Source organism: Hypanus sabinus, chromosome 4 (genome assembly GCF_030144855.1).
Source record: "Hypanus sabinus isolate sHypSab1 chromosome 4, sHypSab1.hap1, whole genome shotgun sequence".
Taxonomy (NCBI): Eukaryota; Metazoa; Chordata; class Chondrichthyes; order Myliobatiformes; family Dasyatidae; genus Hypanus; species Hypanus sabinus.
In genome coordinates this window covers 22,369,329-22,385,811 of record NC_082709.1, presented here as the reverse complement: position 1 = coordinate 22,385,811, position 16,483 = coordinate 22,369,329, and the positions used below count along the sequence as shown (strand labels likewise).

Below are 16,483 nucleotides of genomic sequence, written 5' to 3'. Positions count from 1 at the left end.
GCCAAACTTTGCTTAAATGTTGAAATCAAACTCGCATGCACCATTTATACTTGCAGCTTGTTCCACACTCCCACAACCTTCTGAGTGAAGAAGTTTCCCCTCATGCTCCACTTAAACTTTTTGCCTTTCACCCTTAACCCATGACCTCTGGTTGTAGTCCCACCTAACCTCAGTGAAAACATCCTGCTTGCATGTACCTATCTATACCCCTCATAATTTTGTACACCTCTATCAAATCTCCTCTCAGTCTTATACATTGTAAGGAATTCAGTCCTAACCTATTCAATCTTTCCTTATAACTCAGGTCCTCCTGACAGGGCAGCATTTTTGTACATTTTTAAACTTTTTACACCTTTCCTGTAGGTAGATGACCAAAACTGCAGACAATACTCCAAGTTGGGCCTCACCAACATTTTATAAAATTTCAACATAACATCCCATCTCCTGTACTCAACACTTTGACTTATGAAGGTCAATGTGCCAAAAGCTTTCTTTACTTCCCTGTCAACCTGTGACACCACTTTCAATGAACTACGGACCTGTATTCCCAGATCCCTTTGCTCTACTGCAATTCTCTGTGCCCTACTGTTCACTGTGTGAGATCTTTCCTGGTTGGACCTACTGAAGTGCAACACCTCACATTTGTCTGCATTAAATTCCATCTGTCAGTTTGAGGATGGCACATATTTAAAATGGGTGTAACATTTTAAAAGTTATTGTAGGAGAAGTTTCATTGCAAAACTAGAAATTATTCAAGTTATTCGCTTGAAGTCCATCCTTAGAATAGCCAGATGGACCTGGAAGACAATTTTAGTTTTCTAAGGAAGTGTTCTTCAATACCTTGAGTGAGCTCACACTTTTACACAGAGTAAGATACCAGACAGCAAAGTTGTTAAAAAAAAACTTTTAATTTATTCACAATTCCAGCGAAAGCAGAAAATACACTGTGTTCTCAGAACTCCAGACACACCACAATCTGTATGATAAACAGAGGTGACTCTTTGTAATAACAGATCATCAGAATTATTACTGTCAACAATGAGGTTTCTGCTCCTGATGCTAGTGTTAGCAATAGGCTGCTGAAGTCGGCTGTTGTTTGAATGTCAAGCAGCAAGGATTGTAATTACTCTAATCAGATTTAGTCAAGTGAATTGGACCTAGTGTTTGATGTATGATTCACCACTGAAACAGTAATGTTAATTTTGTTCAGTGGAAGATGGTCAGAAAAACCTCCTTAACAGTGAACGATGAATGTATTAGTTCACCAGTTGTACCAGGAAAATCTGCATCGTAGAGATAATATTGCTCGCTTCACCATTCTAGAAAATAAAAGTTTTACATTTGGCATTAATTATTTTAATTCTTCTGGAATAAAAATGTAGCCGGTAATCTGCGAATAACCCCACAGGAGCAATGCCTTGAATCAGGATCTAATAACAGTGTGAATGTGCAGCTCCTAAATGTCGACTTACTCACATTAACAGAGGCCTTGTTGGTCAGAATATCCTTGGATTTACGAGCATCAGTTTCAAACCTCCCTTCACTTTTCCCACTGTTCTCCTTTTCTCCTCGTTTTCTCAAATGCAGTGATGTATGCCAAGAACATGACTTCCTGTTGTACCAAAAAATGCACCAAATAACTTGAATATCTTAGGCTTCTGATGGATACGGGACTAAAAACAATCCACTTCATTTCCAAAATCCTGGTAGCCATCAGTAGAAAAAAAACATAGTATGCTCTCAAATCAAACTCTATCAAGATGTCTTATTTCCTCTGGTAGAAAAACTAACAGACTTAGCAAGAAGCACGTCTCGGGTTAGGCAGTCTTTAACCTTTCTCTGCTCTGCATCACACAATCTCACAAGAAAATGTTTTGCATTTCCTTCAGGACTCATTGATAATGCACTTTTAACAGTCTATAATGTAAACAGGTTGAAAAAGGCAGAGATTGTTGGCAAAAAGTTGATTTTTTTTAATCAAAACCAACAAATAAAATGAAATACTGGTATTGGTCACAACGTGATCTGAAGATGAAAGACAGGTGTTCAGGTAAACTCTAAACATCCATAGAATTCAGGGAATAAGTGCTTTAGGGTGCAACAATTATGAGTCTCTATAACTGTTTCACCTCTAACCACTGCACTTTAGAACTGAGCAGAACAACTTTTACCATTTAACTTAATTAAAACATGCTCATATTCAAATTTATTTTACATATTTAAAATACATTTATTATTAGTTACATTACAGGTACAACAAAGAGAATTCTGACTATATTGCACAACCTGACTATTTATATGGGCTTATTAAATAGTGCAAAATATTTTTGTACAGGAATGTATTAGTCGGAGACCTGGCAAAACAAAAAAAGAAATGTTTTTTTTACAATATGCTGTCAATAACTTCGAAATTAAAAGAAAATTTAAAAAAATACATGCTGTACAAATTGCCATAGACAACAATTTCTCTCCAGCAGGAGAAGTTAGGCCTCAATTCAACATTAGGCCTCGTGCCAAATGTTTATAAAATTCAAAACAAACATATTAGTAACACAATATAAACATAATTCCAGTCCAGTCATATCCACATCAGTGTTGTAAGGGTTAACATAAAACGTGCCAGGACTGCATACTTGTCACTTGCATTACAAATATTAACAGAAAAAAGAGCCTTCAGACATAGCTCTGCTAAGCTGAAGATCCAGCATTCACTGGGTATTTTTGAAGTTTGTTCCAACGGCCTTGTGGTTAAACTCAGGAGGGAAAACCCGGCATCTCTTTCTTTACATCCACATACTGCTTCCAGGGCAGCACCTGGCACTTACTTGATGGTTCCTTCGTCAGTTTCTGTGGAGTAATCACTGGTGTAACTCAGGATAAAGCCTGGGATCCACCCTTCAGCAGCGGGGGAGTGTTCATTCGCAGGCCGGTACACCAGGAACATGTTTTGCTGGTTAATGGCAAGAACCTGAACCGCCTCGCCCTGAATCACGCAGATCTCATTCTCCTTCACTGCGGCATAATCTTGGGTGACCAACATGGCGGAGGTCCCATTGCATCCAGCAGTGTTACTCTGCGCAAAGCAAACAGCATCCAATTAGAATTCACTGTCTGCGTTCACAGTCTGAGATGGTAGTTTTTATCAAACTTTAATCTTCAGGAAAGTGGGTTTAAAAAGTAATCCACAAAATGTGAGTAGAATATTTAATCTATATTGTAAAATTCAATAATGTTTCCTTTATCGTTGATTTGATTCTTATTACTGAAGTAATATTTTAAAACATAATTTGGAGATGTCCACCTCTTAAAAATATTGTACATTTAAGAAAAACTATTCACAAATAACACTTTCCCTATTAAATGTAGAATAAGCTTTGCCACTCAACTATCCTGTGAGACAATACAAAACTTTGTCTGCACATCTCTTATTTAGTCACTATATTTAAAATAGTCCAAGTCATCATCCACTTGCTCACCAATGTATGAAAAGGAATGGGCCTTTAGCTCAATTTTCACAAGAAAAACTGTACTTGTATAACATTACCCGCTGACAATAAGTGAAGGTTCATGATGTGTCCCTGGAAAATGTGGACAGTTTCTTATACAGCTGAGATTTATCTCAGCAAGGGCAGTGCTCAGTAAGGAATTCATTGTTGCCCTTCAGTGTGTCAACACAACCTTTGGTCAATTGAAGGAAAAAGTACCAGACGATCAAACTCTCAAATTGTTAAGAGAAATTATAGTCCTCTGGTCAACATTGATCCCTGTCCTCCTGCATGCTTCTGTGACCTACTTAGGGCAGGCATCCCAATGCAGTGGAAAGATAGCAGCAAGAACTTCCAAGTTCACGCAAAGGAAAGGTGAATTAATATCAGTGTCTTCACCCAGGCCAACCCACACCACCCCCCAGTATCTAGTCCTTAACTCCACTAAATTGAATTGGTAAAATGTTCACATGCTGGACACCAGACTACTGAAACAGACAAACCACATTGAGCTCTGTCATGATTACCAGTTAAACAGAAGGAAATATTTAAGGATATGCTTATAGCTTCCTTCAAAAATTTAAAGCATCATGAGTAGCTCTAGGAAGTCTCTGGTCCACAACTACACAGAATATTGAACACATTCCAGATGATCTTGACTGCCTCAAGTCAGTGCCTTGGCAGCCCACACAGGAGGAACGCATCGCTTTGAGGGTACAATCAGTCCACACAGGTATCTCCTGCCCCAATTGTGGAAGACTCCGCATTTCCCAATTGGCTTCATTGAAGCACAGTGTGGGAGTGCCGGAGAATAAAACAGTAATAAAGACTGTTTGTGTGTTATTGTGTCACTATGATATTAAAGTCAGTTCTGTAAGAAAATACATCCATTTGCACATTAGTGAATGTATTTGGCAGAATACTTAGAGGGGTGAGAGGACTATTATGATGTAGCAAAATAGGTAAAGAGTTTGAAAGGATATCCTTTTGTTTGAAAGTTAAGAGTTTGAAGGAAAGAAATCAGGCAGAGGTTTTAGGAGAGATGCCTTCAGTGATGACATTTGCTGTGATACCTTGGTTAATGTTGCTGATTCTCTTTCACTTGATCCTGTGTTGCTCTCCTCCACCACAATAAAAAAGGTGTAACCTTTTATACCCATGTCCTGGTACAGAACTCTTCCAGTGAGTTAATGCCATGAGTGGCATAAAAGGGAAATTCGGGGCTTTGCAGAGCAAAATCCAAACAGAGATTCAAAGAACATTATCAAACCTTGGAAGTCGTCATTACACATTTCTTGAGTCATCAGTTATTATTTCTTACGAGTCGCATCCCAATTCCATAGAGTAAAGCCATTCACAGCTATTGGGTCACACTGGACACCTGCTCCCATGAATGGCTTTGATGGAACGATGAAAAATTTGCAGGAATTATGAAAAGATGGTCTGAAACATCTGGAAATAAATTTTAAATACTAAGTAGGAGAAATTGCTGCCCAAAAATTTCTCAATCAGAAAAAAAATCACTGCTATTTATCACAATATGCTGGAAATTCAGTTGTAGCATCTTGGTAACCTGAATGATTGAATGTTGGAAGGTTTTGCTCAACCATTAACAAGCACCATTTGTATTGTGGATGTAGTCTGACTGAATAGTCATAGAGTCATACAGCTTGGGAATAGGCCCTTGAGCCCAACTGGTCCATAGCAACCAATATGGCCATACAAGCTAGATTCATTCGCATGTGCTTGGCTCATAAACTCCTAGCTTTCCTATCCATGTACCTGTACAAATGTCTTTTTTATGTTGTTATTGTACTTCCTCTGGCTGTCATTCCATAAACTGATCATCCTTTCTGCAAAAATGTTGCCCTTCATTTTCCTATTAATTTTTTCCCCTCTCACCTTAAACCTATGCTGAATGGTTCTCAATTCCCCAACCCTGGAAAAAAGACCAAGTTCATTCACCCTATCTATGCCACTCATGATTTAATACACTTCTAGAAGATCACCTTTCAGTCTACTACTCTCCAAGGAGAAAAAAGTCCTACCCTCTCTATAATGCAGTCTCTTGAGTCCTGCCAACAGCCTTGGAAATCTTTTCTGCATTCTTTCCAACTTAATAATAAAGTTTCTATAACAGTGACCAAAGCTGAACACAATACTACATGGGTGGCCTCGCAATCATCTTTTACAACTACAACATAACTTCCCAGTCTCAATACTCGGTTGCCATGAATGATGAAGACCAGTGTCCCAAAATACTTCATCACCCTGTCTATCTGTAACTCAAATTTCAGGAAACATTGTACCTAAACTCAAAGTCCTTCTATCCTACAACTCCCCAGGCCCAACCACTTACTGTGAAAGTTCTACCTTGACTTGACTTACCAAAATTCAAAGCCTCACACTTATTTGAATTAAACTCTCTTTGACGTTCCTTGGCCCACTGACTCAACTGATCAAGCTCTTTTAATTTGAACAGTTTTAAACACTTTGATGATATAAATCAGATGAGTTTAATTGTACAAGAACATTATAGTGATTTGACAACAATGAATTCAGACTAAGATGTGGCAAGTTAAAATAACAATGTCTCGAAAGTTTTAAATTTTAGGGAAACTCTAATAACGCTAAGAATTTCATATATATTGACCCCTCCCTAAATAACTTTTGGAACACGTGAAGCTTAATTCCTTATGTTATTGGGACTGTTTTGAGGTGAGATAATTTGGATTGTAACTTGCAAAGTCCCCCATTTTGGCTAGGGGAAGTTGAACAAGAATGCAAACTGGTCTTCATAGTTTTAATTAATAATTTTATGTACACATTGCATTATTACCCATTAATCCAATAATACAATATTTATATTACTGTTAGGTGTATCACCATTCATGATCTGTTGGAAACAGATATTGTACTATTACAAATGTTTGATCATTTGTTTGGAAATTGTCCATGTCATTAGAGTATTATTGTCATGATTAGTTTGCTGGAATGGTTGAACAAACTGAAGTAACGTGCGATCATATGAATACTTGGGAATAATTAACCCAAAGTACTTGAATTACTGATGCGCACAGGTGTTAATTCCTCTGGTTATCCATACATTATGGAATTATGTTGAAGACTTTCTTGTGCAGGTACCTTGATTTGCTCAGAGTCTCCATAATGCTGATCTTCATCGATACTTGTAGTTCCATTGGAGGTAGATAGCTTTAATGGGGGTAGTGATGGACTGTGAACCGATGATTTGAGAGGCTTTTCAGATCCAGTCTGAGAAGAGGAGAGTGCTCTGATATTGGGCTGGGGTATCCTGCTTGCTTGTGTTTTCCCTAAGGGCTGTGGGCCACTTTCTCTTTTCATATACTCAATTGGCGATTGCAGTGCTGCAACAGAGATTGAGAAATCATGAAAGGATCTGGACATGTTGGAAACAGAACAGGAATGATTTGTAAAATATTAATTCATTGTCAGTTTTATTAAAGTAGAAGTAAGCATGGCATTGTCACAAACACAGCATTATTAAGATTCTCAGAGGTTAATAATATATTTCTCTATTAGGCAGGCCATGATAGGCACAAAGGCAGATTTTTCAGATAGCTATAAATAAGCAGTGTGCGCAATTGTGAATATACAAACCGACTTCTCTGTGGAATTTACAAGGACTTTTGCTCTGGAACTTACTATTATTATTTTGGTACAGGGAGCTTGGGTCTAAAGAACAACAGTGTGTTGTTTATACCCATCAGAGTAAAGACCTTTTACTGAATTATACAGACACTGAACAATAAAGTGCAAATATAAGTTAAAATGTTGCATTAAATAATGAATATAGAGAGACAAAGAAAAAAAGATTATTGAAAACTATAAACACAATTTAAAAATATCAATGGTAACTAACGTTCTCTCTATTTTTCTTAAACTCCGTGGCACCTTAAATTAACATTATATGAAAGAAAATTCCATTTGCGTGGTAACAAAGGCTACATATGCAGGGTATTTTAGTCACGCATTGCACAGTTCAGAAGGAAAAGTGGCTGTAACTAATGTGTAGAGTCATTACATAAATTCTATATTTTCATTGGTGTACATGTTTTTGTAGTAGAATCATACGTGTTCACTGTAAAATTGAATTGAATTAAATGATCTTTATTGTCATTATACATAGGTACAGTGAGACTCTGCTTAGCTTCCTCTCAGGCAATTAAATAAAGCGGTAGATAAAAACAAGACAGTAATAGAAAAACGGTATTAAATAGATAAGTAGCAGAAAGTAAGTTGCAGCAGCACCAGAATATCACAGTAATGCACAAAGTGCTGTTAGTGTGAGTATTTGAGTCCTTGTGTGTGCTCACAGTTTCTGTTACTGTTCTGTGGAAACAGGCTCTTCAGCCTATGATACCACCCACTGTACCTCACTACATTAATTCTCTTTGCCCATTGTGATAAACTATGTATACCTGCCTGGACACGGCCCTCTGCTGACTGCTCCTGTGGCTCTTCCCTCAGACCCCTGTATAAAGGCGATTGGGGCACTGCTCCTCCCTCAGTCTTTGACATGTTGTGCTCCCTTTTCGCTGTTAATAAAAGCCTATCGTACACTTCCAGTCTCCTAGAGTTATTAATGGTGCATCACCCATAATAGATACTCACTTTCTATGCCTTGGCAATATAGTTCTTAAATGTTTTGAGTATGTGCCTCCACAATGTTTTTAGATAGCACACTCCAGACTCTAACTACCAAGAAGAGGGACATCTCTGATGCTTGGAAAGGAAAGCCTCATGCTGAGAACAGATGTGGTGAAGACAAAGGAACTGAGAGAAGGGAATGGCATTTTGTAGCGATGTCCTACTTCTTCAAAGAACCTGGTTTCCTTTTCTCTACATTGGTGCTGTCTTTACTTGCATCTCCTCCATTTCCCAGGCATTTGCCCTGACCCTATCATCCCCCACCCAGGGCATATTCAAAACCCGGACTCCAACACCATCAATGCGGGTTCCGACGGCCATGGGCAGCTTCAAAGCGATTGCGCAACCACCGACTGCGACTCCAGCCTTGAACTCCAGGCCGGGTCTTCACATGCTGCGATTGTGATTCCCGTCTCCCCTTGCCCCACCACCACTCTGCAATTCCCTCTCCCCTTCCCCCACCACCACTCTGCACTCCCCTCTCCCTCAGATCCCGTCGTCAGCTCCTGGGCCCCCAGAATCTCCCTCTCACCCTAACCCTTCCCTCTCCACTGACACTACCAGCCTCCATCCCTCCTCTGATCCCAACTTTCATCCCTGCCGAGTCTTTACCATTTCTTCCAACCTTCAACTCTCTGAGACAGAGTGCTCTGTCCTCAGTAAGGGCCTCTGCTTTGTCCCCCTTCGCCCACACCTCAGCGAGTTCCGCGTACGCCATGACACAGAACTCTTCTTTTGCCGGCTCTGTCTCCGTCTCCGAGTTTACTTCTTTGGCAAGGACTCTCCTACCCCCACCGATGACCCCTTCTCCTGTCTTCAACCCTCCTCCTCTTCATGGACACCCCGCTCTGGTCTTCTGCTTGCTCTGGATCTCTTTATTGCTAATCGCTGACAGGACATCAACCGTCTCAACTTAACCACACCTTGTTCCAATTCCAACCTCACTCCTTCCGAACGCTCTGCTCTCCGCTCCCTCCGCACCAATCCCAACCTTACTATAAAGCCCGCTGATTAGTGGGGCGCTGTTGTAGTCTGGTGTACTGACCTCTACCTGGCCGAGGCACAGCGACAACTCTCTAATACCTCCTCTTATTTACCCCTTGACCATGAACCCACTAAGGAGCACCAGGCCGCTGTCTCCCATACCATCATCAACTTTATCAGCTCTGGGGATCTCCCATCTACTGCCACCAACCTCATAGTTCTCACAGCCTGCACTTCCTGTTTCTACCTCCTGCCCAAGATCCACAAACCTGCCTGTCCAGGTAGACCTATTGTCTCAGCTTGCTCCTGCCACACCGAACTCATTTCTGCATACCTTGACACTGTTTTATCCCCCCTTGTTCAATCCCTTCCCACCTATGTTTGTGACACTTCTCACACTTTGAATTTTTTCAATGATTTTAAGTTTCCCGGTCCCCACTGCCTTATTTTCACCATGGACGTCCAGTCCCTATATACCTCCATCCCCCACCAGGAAGGATTAAAGCTCTCCACTTTTTTTTGGATTCCAGACCTAACCAATTCCCCTCTACCACCACTCTCTTCCATCTAGCAGAATTAGTTCTTACTCTCAATAATTTCTCCTTTGGCTCCTCCCACTTCCTCCAAACCAAAGGTGTAGCCATGGGAACCCGTATGGGTCCCAGTTATGCCTGCCTTTTTGTTGGCTTTGTGGAACAGTCCATGTTCCAAGCCTATACAGGTATCCACCCCCCTCTTTTCCTTCACTACATCGACGACTGCATTAACTTTGCCTCCAACTTCCACCCTGCCCTCAAGTTGATCTGGTACATTTCCGACACCTCCCTCCCCTTTCTAGATCTTTCTGTCTCCATCTCCAGAGACAGTTTATCTACTGATATCTACTATAAGCCTACAGACTCTCACAGCTACCTGGACTATTCCTCTTCCCACCCTGTCTCTTGCAAAAATGCTATCCCCTTCTCACAATTCCTCTGTCTCCGCCGCATCTGCTCTCAGGTATGAGGCTTTTCATTCCAGGATGAAGGAGATGGCTTCCTTTTTTAAACAAAGGGGCTTCCCTTCTTCCACCATCAACTCTGCTCTCAAATGCATCTCTCCCATTTCCCGCACATCTGCCCTCACCCCATCCGCCCGCCATCCCACTCGGGATACGGTTCCCCTTGTCCTCACCTACCACCCCACCAGCCTCTGGGTCCAACGTATTATTCACCATAACTTCCGCCACCTCCAACAGGATCCCACTACCAAGCACATCTTTCCCTCTCCCCTATTTCTGCTTTCTGCAGGGATCGCTCCCTATGTGACTCCCTTGTCCATTCATCTCCCTATCCCTTCCCACTGATCTCCCTCCTGGCACTTATCCTTGTAAGTGGAGCAAGTGCTACACCTGCCCTTACACTTCCTCCCTCACCACCATTCAGGGTCCCAGACAGTCCTTCCAGGTGAGGCGACACTTCACCTGTGAGTCGGCTAGTGTGGTATACTGTGTCCGGTGCTCTCGGTGTGGACTTTTATATATTGGTGAGACCCGACGCAGACTGGGAGACCGTTTCGCTGAACACCTACGCTTGGTCTGCCAGAGAAAGCAGGATCTCCCAGTGGCCACAAATTTTAATTCCACATCCCATTCCCATTCTGATATGTCTATCCTCTACTGTCAAAATGAAGCCACACTCAGGTTGGAGTTACAACATCTTATATACCGGCTGGGTAGCCTCCAACCTGATGGCATGAACATTGACTTGTCTAATTTCCGTTAATGCCCCCCTCCCCTTCTTACCCCATCCCTGGTATATTTAGTTTCCCCCCCCCCCCCCCGTTTTCCCTCTCTCTCTGCGCATCACTCTGCCTGTTCTCCATCTCTCTCTGATGCTCCCCTCCCTCTTTCTTTCTCCCTAGGCCTCCCGTCCCATGATCTTTTCCCTTCTCCCACTGTATCCCTTTTGTCAATCACCTTTCCAGCTCTCAGCTTCACCCCACCCCCTCCAGTCTTCTCCTATCATTTCACATTTCCCCCTCTCCCTCCTACTTTCAAATCTCTCACTATCTTTCCTTTCAGTTAGTCCTGACAAAGGGTCTCGGCCCGAAACGTCGACAGTGCTTCTCCCTATAGATGCTGCCTGGCCTGCTGTGTTCCACCAGCATTTTGTGTGTGTTGCTTGAATTTCCAGCATCTGCAGATTACCTCATGTTTGCTTTTAAATCCCCTTGTTTTTCCAGGAATAGAGTTCCTCTTGTCCTTACCTACCACCCCATGAGCCTCTGTATCCATCATATCATTTTCTGCAACTTCCACCATCTTCAGTGGGATCCTACCACCTTTCCCTCCCTCATTCTCTTTACCTCCCTCAATCCACTCTCCACTTTCTGCAAGGATCACTTCCTCCGTGACTTCTTTGTCCATTTGCCCCTCCCTTCTAATCTTCCTCCTCCCTGCAAGAGATGGAAATGCTACACCTGCCCATTCACTTCCTCCCCAAATAGTCCTTTCAGGTGAAGCAACACTTCAACTGCAAATTTGTTGGGATTGTCTGGTGATCCTGATGGAGCCTCCTCTACATTGTTGAAACCCAAGGTAGATTGTGGACTGTTTTGTTGAGCACTTTCGCTTCATCCGTAGCAAGCAGGATTTCCTGGAGGCCAGTCATTTTAATTCTAATCTCCATTAGCTTTCCAACATGGCCTCCTCTACTGTCACGATGAAGCCACTTTCAGGCAACACCTCACATTCTGTCTGGGTAGCATCTAACCTGTTGGCATGAACATTGATTTCTCTAACTTCTAGTCATTTTTCCCTTCCTCCCATTTCCCACTCTGGTTCCCCTCTTACCTCTTCTTCTCTCATCACCTGCCTATCACCTCCTCCTTCCAAGTTCCACTCTCCTATCAGATTCTTTGTTCTTCAGTCCTTTACCTTTTCCACCTATCACCTCTCAACCCCTCCCCCATCCACCTGGCTTCACCTATCACCTTCTAGCTTGTACTCCTTTCTCTTTTCCCCACTTTCTTATTCTGTCTTCTTCCACCTTCCTTTCCAGTCCTAATGAAGATTTTTGGCCTGAAACATAAACTGCTTATTCCCTTCCATAGTTGCTGACTGGCCTGCTGAGTTCCTCCAGTATTTTGTATATGAGACTTCGGATTTCCATCATCTGCATAATCTTTTGTGTTTGACGCTTAATAATATGGAAAAAGAATCCACCACCTAAATGAATGTGACTCTATATTTGTAAACTGCTTGTTTCCTGGGCATGAAAAGTTCATTAATGGTGATGTTGATTAAAACAAGTACTCTGTGAACTACTTGAGTGAAACTTGTGGTGAGATTAATGTTCAAGTGCACAACTATTGAGTTCCTAAGTATGATTTAACAGTGGGATGTTATTGTAACAAAACCTACAGCAATACCATGTTCTGGGTGATGGTTCTTCATACTTCGACATTTGAGACAGAATCTACCACGTCTCATACGATGAAGTTTGAAGAACCATCACCTAGCACGAGACACTATGACGATCTACTGTCCACAGTAAAGAAGAGGAAACTGAGATGGTATGGCCACAGAACCAGATAAAGTGGACTCTCAAAGACCATTCTTTAGGGAACAGTACAGAGGAAATACAAAAGGGGCAGACAGAGGAAGAAATGTGCAGACAACATTGCTGAGAGGACAGTAGAGAGCTTTGCTGCAATGCAGGCACTTGCTCACAACTGTGAGAGATGGAGGCAACTGGTGCAGTGCCCCTTGACCCTGGTGGGTTCGGGATCTGTAACTGTAACAGCACTTTGGGCAAATCCACCAACAGTACATTAGAGACTATTAAAAGATGTTTAGACAGGCACATGAATATAAGGAAGATGGATGGATATGGACATTGTTTTTGGGTTGAGTTTTTTTTTGGGGGGGGGGTTTGATTTACTTTTTAGCTGGTTTGGCACAACATTAAGAGCCAAAGGGCCTGTTTCTGTTCCTGTTCTACATTCTATGTAATTTGGGCAGTGTAGACATCATTGTCTTTTGTCTATTAATGTTTGCTGCTGATTTACCCATTAAGAAGTGTGGGTATAATCTGTTTTTTTTTAGCACAATGTGGTCTCTGAAATAGAATTCAAAATTAAAACAGCAAAGAGGGATAAGTTTAAACTTCACAACATTAGTGCTGATGCAATTGATTGACTCCTGTGGCCTTCACAGAATGCAATTAATTTTGTACAAGAGATAAAGTTGGGAGTCATCTCTAAGGATTTTGAAGGATCTTGGTGTAGGCTAGTGCACTGACTTGAATCCCATCTCTGGTAAAGCAGAACATTCTCAGATGGAACACCAGTCCCAGCATCACACAGGCAATAAAGATCAACTCAGGAAAATCTGGTCGAGGAATTTCAAATTTGAAATGTGTAAATGAAATGTGGCAAGGGCATGAAAACATACTATATTGCCTACCATTTAAGAAATTTCTCTGGGCATCAAGAACTTGATTGATATCCTGAATCCAAGCTTGCCAGACTTCAATGCTTGGTGCCTGCAGGATGAATCGCTCAGATGTTCCACGGGATATTAGAGCAAACTTACAGAGTTCATTGTCTACATTCTCTTCAATGTTAAGGTAACTCATCTGAAATGGGTAACAAAGAATATAAGAAATGATGAAATCTGCAGCAAGGCCAAGAACTCCATCAACAAGCATTATGTTTTCTAGCTTATAAATTCCACTTTGACTTGCTTTTGTGGCGAGTGACCTAGGAGAGGATGGTTAGGACCCAAATGCTGGAGTATCTGAGAATAGAATCAAGACACAATACGAGACCAAAACGAGGACAGGGTTCTAAACTCGACGCTAGTTGAGAATCCAAAGCGGAGCTGATGATTGAGCACTGAACCTTAGTTCAGATGCTCTTTAGATATTAAAATCCTGGCACCAAAAGATGGCCACCAATTAGCCTGAGTCTTTAAAGGGGCCTTGCCAGCTTCCATACTCCGGAAGGTCGGATCGTCTAAACCCAGGAAGCAGGTGGGATGGGATGCACATCATAACAGCTTTATTCACATGTTGCATTTTTTCCCCGAGTTACACATTCTCTATAACCTATCACTTGCACAGAGAAACCAATCACCTCCCCCCTTCCCCCACACCACCACACACACCAGGCACAATTCTCCTAAAATAGGGAGCATATCTTTATCCAGGTTAATGAAAGCAAGTACCTGATGTTAACGATACATTGTCACACATGCTGCAACATAATTCATAAATACTCTGAACCAAAATGCAAGTAATATATCAGTAATTTATTAGCATCAAACTAACATTCGCGAAAAACAGCATTGTTGCAGTAATACTTGTGATTTTGATTTGCTTACAGATTATCTTTTTGTTTGAAGGTGGAGATAATGATGAAAACTGCCTCTTCCAGTAATTGACTATTTACAGTCTATCTCCTAATGGAATATGCAGAACAGGCCCTGGTTCAGTCTTAATTTGCTCTTTTCCCCTGATTATTTTTCCTGCAAACTGGAGACTGTTAGGGTACAGCTTCCTGCAACCACATGGAACTCAATTTTTTTTACTTTCAGCTTTTTTTTTAACCAGCTTTTACTTTCAAATGATCCATCTTTAAATTTCCATCTCCATCTCTAACATCCCTTTGTTGTTGGCCACTCTCTTCCTTTCTGCAAGTTAAACCACATTTGTTTTTCACTTTTCCATTTCTGATGAATGGTTATTGAACTGAAACATTAATTCTATTTATTCCTTGCCAGATGCAGCCTGAACTGCTGAGTACTTCCATTATTTTCAACCCATATTTTATCATGTATTTCACTTTGCTAAGTACCTTCTGGAAGTCCAGATTCAGTACAACAGAAGCCTTTTCCTCATCAACTCCTTCCAATATTTCACTAGAAAACATTCAAGTTAATTAAATAATCCATGCTGGCTTTTTTCCCCAAATCTCTTGATACTTGCTCAAATGAATACTTGTATTTCTCGCTCATCAGTAAGGTTAAATTAACTGGTTGGGAGTGACTTGGTTTTTCTCCATGTCCTTCTTGATGGAGAGTGAAAGACCTGTAATTTTGCAGTTCTCAGTGCCACCCCTGAATGTACAGATGTTTGAAAGATTATGCCTAATGCCTCCGCAATATTGTCTTTCATCTCCCTCAGCAACCTAGTGTATATCCCATTCAGACCAGGTAATTTATCCACTTTCAACACACCTAGCTTTTTTTTTAAAAAAGAACTAGTTCTTTTTGTTCCTCATTTTCTACCCATTCAGAACCTCAATCACATCTTCCTTTGCTGAAGCTCCAAGAGCATTTTCTTTCTCGATAAAGACCACAGATTAAATGAGCAGATTTACCTTAATGCTTTTCTTGAACTGATACCTTGGTGTTGAAGAACCCTTATTCAGTAGTTCACTGAAAATTACAATCTGTTCAAAGAGAAAGACTCTTCGTTCCTTACTTCGGGAGAGAACTCCAGAATCTTGTTCTGTCACATAGAATGTATCCTGCTGGAGTAGCTTTCCTTGTGCGGTGATTTTTCCCTGAGAAATAATTAATACATATTTGGCTGAGTTTTACTCGGTATGGTTGTTCTACACAGTACAGAAAAGGAGTCTCAGTGTTAGAAATGTAGGTTACATATTGATGAACCACAGTTCTATACTCCGATAATGTCCTTATTCAGAACCTATTTACTAACTTTTAAACTCTAATCTGGTTTAAAAATTTCAGCTTTACAGAAAAAAACAACTCAAAATAATCACCAGAGATGCTGTATTAATGCTCTGAGTTCCAGGTAATGGAATTTGTGAAAGGAGAGTCATCTTTAATTCTTTGATTAATTTATTATGTATTCTAGCACAACACCATCATAAAATGAGAAATGAAGCGATATTTTAAAGTGCATGCAAAATAAGACATTTCATCGGAACAAAATGCTGGAGGAAATCAGCAGATCTGGCAGCACTGATGGAGGGGAATAAACAGCTGACATTTCAGGTCGAGGACTTTCATCGGGACTTGTGTTCAGTTTCACACAGGGTTAGTGCCATTTTGGAAATCTCTTTTCGCAATACTGTTGGAACTCAGCAGGCCAGGCAGCATCTACAGAGGGGAATAGCACCTATGTTGCCAGTGAACAACAATTCCTCAAGCGACATCTTTCAGATAGTCCACAAAACTTATTTCACTCTTTGTATGTCTTCTTTTTTAAAAAAAATCTTAAATGTGTTTCTGGAACTGCTAGAGCCTGCAATTTACAGTTTGGAGATTCACTGAATAATCCAGTGCTTTGTTGTCTCTGAGAACATGCCAGCAG

At 41.0% G+C, this 16,483-nt stretch overlaps 1 protein-coding gene across 4 annotated transcripts in view; it reads right to left on the bottom strand.

Annotated features, from left to right (window-relative positions):
* The window catches only part of kalrna (kalirin RhoGEF kinase a), a 705,069-nt gene that overhangs the window by 58,826 nt on the left and 629,760 nt on the right, over positions 1-16,483 (bottom strand). For 3 of the 4 annotated variants that reach the window (XM_059966560.1, XM_059966559.1, XM_059966561.1), the window contains 4 exons: positions 15,522-15,707; positions 13,606-13,777; positions 6,630-6,871; positions 1,438-3,073 (listed from right to left, as the gene is read on the bottom strand). In XM_059966560.1, coding sequence (XP_059822543.1) covers positions 2,822-3,073; positions 6,630-6,871; positions 13,606-13,777; positions 15,522-15,707 — 852 coding nt within the window. In that variant the 3' untranslated portion in view covers positions 1,438-2,821. Of the gene's footprint in view, positions 1-1,437; positions 3,074-6,629; positions 6,872-13,605; positions 13,778-15,521; positions 15,708-16,483 lie in introns of those variants that run through there. The other variant, XM_059966562.1, reaches the window with a different exon arrangement.